The sequence below is a fragment of the Morus notabilis genome, unplaced genomic scaffold (assembly GCF_000414095.1).
Source record: "Morus notabilis unplaced genomic scaffold, ASM41409v2 Scaffold1309, whole genome shotgun sequence".
Classification (NCBI taxonomy): domain Eukaryota; kingdom Viridiplantae; phylum Streptophyta; class Magnoliopsida; order Rosales; family Moraceae; genus Morus; species Morus notabilis.
The window spans coordinates 1-5,481 of NW_010363772.1; the positions used below are offsets into that span (position 1 = coordinate 1).

Consider the following 5,481-nt stretch of genomic DNA (forward strand, 5'->3'; position numbering starts at 1 on the left):
AGAAAAATGAAACCTAACCCTTGTACCTTTGTCTACTTTCTAAATTTACCCATTAAACTGTCCAAAATTATACTGACAGCTATTTTCTCCTGTATGTGGGTACTGGATGCTAGTTTGTATTGTGCCTGAAAATTCTTAAAATTAATGTTCTCAAGCTGTATCTGTACTAGAAATTCTTCCGTTTTAAAGTACGGTGAGAATTTATCGATCGAATTTACTTGATCGAAAAATTGTGAACTTAACGTGAAATCTGCTACAGAATTTAGGAATGCAGATGTTAATTCCATAAATCCTTAAATCACAAAATGTACATAGTATAATGATTTTCCAGGAAAATCCTTGACTTGAATACATGAATTATATTATTAAAATTATGGGATTTTTCTTGGTCACTACATATATAATAACATCATCAAGGAAAAACGACAAAAGTCTCACTTCCAAAGAGTAAAAGAGAGTAAAAGATGCCAACTAAAATTAAGACTCCGTTCATTTCACCGATTTAAGTTTAGAATTCGAGTTTTGTTACAGTAAAAAACTCTCAGAAACAGTCACATTTAATTTTTTTGCTACAATAAAAAACTCTCACATAAAATCACATCTCAACTCGAATTAAAAATTTGAATCAACGAACTAAACGGACCCTTTTAAGTAACCTTATTTGCAAACCATTAAAACTAAGGAAAGTACAGAAGGCTAGTAACAAAGAGAACATAGGAGTTATTTGCCAAAAAAAAAAAAAAAGAGCATAGGGGTTGTCTTACTTGTAAAAGTTTTTACTCGTAACATTTTTTTTTTTTTTTGGGTCAAAGGAATCATTAAATTTTGATGAAACCTTTCTCCTTAAAGCTTTCAACTGTGTCTCTCAAACTCACTTCCAAAGGGGTGAAGTTAATTCCCAAAGTTTTTGCTCTCTCTTTCGATACTTGATACACTTGCATGGGAGGCTTGTCATCTTCACATCTGCCAATGGTGAAGAGCATGAATTTAGTTGCTTTTGATGAAACCATGAGGAAAAAAATGAGCATAACATGAGGGCCAAGAAAACAAAAAAAGAAAAGAAAAGAAAAGAAAAGAAAAGAAAAAAATTCCAGAAGAATAAATAAAAACAAAACACACACATGTGATTTACAAGACACAATTCAGTCTCAAAATGTCTCTCTTCGTGCCTCTGTTTTTTTCTATATAGAAAACAGTTTCCCTAAAAAGTCCCTGATATATCATGAAAATCTGGGGAAACCAATTTACTTAGGGGGCTCGCAGCCCCGAACCCCTGTCGACCATGTTAGTTTACCAATCCATCCTAAAAGCTTAAGCTGTTAGGAAGTGAGCAAACAATAATTTTTATACTTTAATACTCCCCCTCACGTGTGGGCTGGACAATGGGCAATCGTGTGGGTAAATTAATTAGAAAGTCCAACACGTGAATATTTAAACCCGAGATATATTAAAGACCTAATACATGATGACAATTTAAATGGAGATAAATAGTGCAATTACGAGAGTTTGAACTCAAAACCTCCCGCTCTGATACCATGTTAATTTACTAATCCATTTTAAAAGCTTAAGTTGTTAAGAAGTAGGCCAACAATAGTTTTTATACTTTAACAGACCATACCATGAAGATCAAACGACAGTCGACGAAACAATTGAATAGTATAATTAGGCTCCACATAACTCAATAGAAAATACCAACCAAGCTTAGATGTCTTTTGACGGAATCAAAATTGCCTTTATCGATGACTTACTTTTCAGGAACGCTCAATGCAGGGTAGAGTTCTCTCAAAATGTTCAAAGCCTCGGAAATGTGCGCAAGGCGTCCGACTAAACAATATCTTCCACAAGCTGAAGCAGCTTCAAATGCCTGAATGTGTGCCAATGCAACGTCTCTAACATCAACATATCTATACACCGTATTGGGAAATGTTTGACCTCCTCCTGCACACCAAAAGGAAAATAAAAATGGCAGCTTGTTGAACCACAAATACTCAAGAGCTGACATGATGATTACGTCTATATGTAAGCATTTTACTCATTAATAGCATATCATTTTGTACAGAATTATCAAAGATAAAAATGAAGAAAAAGAAAACTCCAGAAACGTGAAGAATCTTTAAAAACTTTTTTTTTTTTCTGAATTATTAGAGACTCAATCACAAAGAAGTAAATTCTGCTAAACTAACAGTATTTCTTGACCTTAAGGATATTTGTAAAATATTTCATGAGACTAATCAAAATATAGTTGCTAGGTAGTTAAGAAAACTGAGTTGATTCTTCAAATTAACATTAAAAAAAGGACGGAAAAAAAAAAGAAAAAAGAAAAAAGAAACTGCTTCAATCATACAATGACAGGGATTAGCCTCTGAAAATGTACCATTTATTAGGTTCAGAATGATCTCTACACTCATACTAGGAGTTGGCTGTAGAAAAGGGCCTATCACAAGTCCTGGATTTATTGTTACCAAGTCAATTCCATTTTCTTTTGCAAATTTCCAAGCAGCATCTTCAGCTAATGTTTTCGATAGCATATACCAAAGCTGTAAAAACAAAACTGATGCAAGTCAAATATTATTCCTCATTCAAAAGATTATGTAGCTATGGATAAAATGCTTTACAGTGTTAACAATGGTAAAAGTGAAAGTACCCAAAAAAAAAAAAAATGAAGGATCACTAATTGGATTTCATATGTGTCAACAAAAACTTTAATAGATAGTACTGAAACTAGAATATACAGTTGATAGACATGACTATTTTGCTGCCTCTAGAATGTATTATGTACATTATATAACATAAAACCAAGGTATAATTAGATTATGGCCCTAAAAACTAAATCAAACTTAACATGTGCATTCAATAGATCAAAGAATCAGCTCGGTTGTTTCTTTGCTGATTTTGATCCATGTAATACTGAAATACCTCCAATTTTCTAATCCATAAATAATGAAGGGAATTTGATGCTTTTAACTATTATAGGAAATGAATAAGTATAGGAAGAGTACAGACACTTGGTTATGTTCATTATTCTTGAAAAATCAGAATATAGCACCAGAAATCAGAGCAGCAGAAGATTTTACCAAGAATACATATAAAAATGACAGGATAAAACAGAACAGCCAAATAAGTAATAAGTTTCTGTCATATGTATGTAGGGTCTTAAAGAAACTTGTGCAAGTTAATAAGTACAAGTACTTGACACATCTACACACCTTTGATTTCTCACAGAAATCTGGATCAGAAAACCATGTCTCGTCAACAATGGTATCTGGCGTCAAACGTTTCCCGTTGAACAAAACCGAAGCCATGGAAGATGTGAAAACCACCTTCTTTGGAGGAGCCTTTGCGCATGACCTCAGAACATTGAGTGTTCCCTTTAGTGCAGGGTCAATCAGTTCTGCCTGAAATATGGGGAGAAAAGTCATTGTTAAAGTCTTCATATGCAACTTTCTATGAATTAGACATTAACAACCTGATTCTCCGTAAAGATCGATATCAAATTGTGCCATTACAGAGATTTGAAGTTACTTTTTTTTCCTTAATTCTTTGAAACCCAGATGCTTAGTTTCTCAACAAACCAACTGTATGTGTCGGTTAAAACAGATCAAAATATTCCCAATATAGTTGATCTAGGCTTGATTTTAAGGGACCATAGGTAATTCCCAATTCCTGTGTCTTCTATCAAAATCAAGAGAAACTAAATCATCTCCAAATTGACGAAAACGAAATGGTAAATATTATCCAATTATGTGAAGGAATTCTCCTCTAAATTAGGAACTAATTAAACTAACCTGCGGGTCGGTGGGTGTGAAAGTCACCGGAGAAGCTGTATGAAAAACACATTCACATCCATAAACAGCAGAATCAAAGGATCCTTCTTCCAACAAATTTGCTTCAAACAAATGAAGCCTTTCTTTTGCCCCATCAAGTGAAACCAAGTGTTGTGTTTTCTTTGGATCATCTGTGTCATACATAATCATCACAATTACAACTTTATATATATATATATATATATATATATATATACACACACACACACACACACATGACAATTGACAACCAAAAATTAAAATTGAATTTGCTAAGAGAACTTTGAAGGACAATCAAAATTAATCCAGAATATGAATATGAAGATTATGCGTAGAAAAACTAACTGAGGTCACGAACTGAGGCTTTGACGGCATAACCACGTTGAAGCAAAAGCTTGACAAGCCATGAAGCTATGTAACCTGAAGCTCCAGTTACACACACCAACTTCTCTGCTCCACTCATTTTCTTTCTTATCCTGATGAAGAAGATGATCAGCAACTCTATAGAAGTGTTTTTTTTATTTTTTTGCAACTCTACAGCAGTTAACTTCGAGCCTTTGTGAGATGATGATGAAAACCGTGAGAATATTTAAGATGATTTTTTTTCCCCCCTAAAAGTAAAGTTATGAAATAATGATATCAAACATTTTGGGTCCACCATCTAGCTGGACAAAAGGATAGAAAAGTGTTGTTTATTTTTTTTTTCTCTCTCTTTCCTTCTTTGGAATAAAAAAAAAAAAATCGCCCGATTTTTTTTTTAAATATAATGCTTTATTGATTATTGTTTAAGGCTTAACTTTATGAGAAAATAAGGAAATACCCCTTAAATAGGTATCACAATCTATTTCTAACTCCTAAGAATTAGCTCATTAATTTTTACTCTTTTATAATTAAAAAAATGAAAATAGTTAAATTAAACATTTTTAAAATTCTAAAGTTACCCTCAATAGTCTATTGATAAATTATAAGATATGCTAGCGGTCTCCTGTCACCAGTCGATTATAACTTGACAGATTATGATCCATAAATTGACAAATTACACCAGTCATCGACGGGTCTCCAGCCATAACCTAACAAGTTATGAACAGATTACACCGGCTACTGGCGATAACTTGACAGGTTCTGAACCATAACCTGACAGATTACATCGATCACGAGCGGGTCGGACCATAACTTGACAAGTTATGATCTATAACCTAACAGATTACACCGGTCACCTACAGATCTCTGGTCATAACCTGACAGGTTATGATCTATAACCTGACAGATTACACTGGCCATGTAGCGACCCTCCTTTGAGGCCACCACTGTAACTAACCTTTTAACTTGTACTTACTGAAATTTCTTAAAATTTACGGAACATTTTTTTTTTAAGGTCTTATAATAAACATAAAATACGAAATTGCTTTCTTAATTAAAATATTCAAACCTTAACATATATGTTTCATAATCATAATTAACAAAACTATTTGTAACATAAAGCTGATTGCGGAAATATTTGCGAGTGGTATCCATATCCCGAGCCCCACATCGTTCGTCCACTCGCCAGCAGTCCATCAGGCATTATATGCCGGTTGCTTACCTACAGTATAAACATTCTATAATGAGCTTTCGCTCAGCAAGTAGAAACTATCTCCCGCAAAATAACTGTAAGTTCACATGAATAAATATGCATGAG

The 5,481-nt window shown here is 33.5% G+C and overlaps 1 protein-coding gene across 2 annotated transcripts; it reads right to left on the minus strand.

Moving 5' to 3' along the window:
• Positions 1–702: 702 nt before the first annotated feature.
• LOC112092859 (cinnamoyl-CoA reductase 1-like) lies at positions 703–4,329 on the minus strand. 2 transcript variants are annotated; one of them, XM_024170041.1, is made up of 6 exons: positions 4,149–4,329; positions 3,786–3,955; positions 3,207–3,395; positions 2,375–2,537; positions 1,749–1,938; positions 703–963 (listed from the first exon to the last, which is right to left on the minus strand). In XM_024170041.1, exons 1-6 carry the CDS (start codon positions 4,264–4,266, stop codon positions 819–821), a joined length of 975 nt encoding a protein of 324 aa, XP_024025809.1. In that variant the 5' UTR covers positions 4,267–4,329; the 3' UTR covers positions 703–818. The 2 variants fall into 2 exon arrangements, with proteins under 2 accessions (XP_024025809.1, XP_024025808.1); XM_024170040.1 differs by having other exon boundaries at positions 3,786–3,820; positions 4,149–4,323.
• Positions 4,330–5,481: the final 1,152 nt, after the last annotated feature.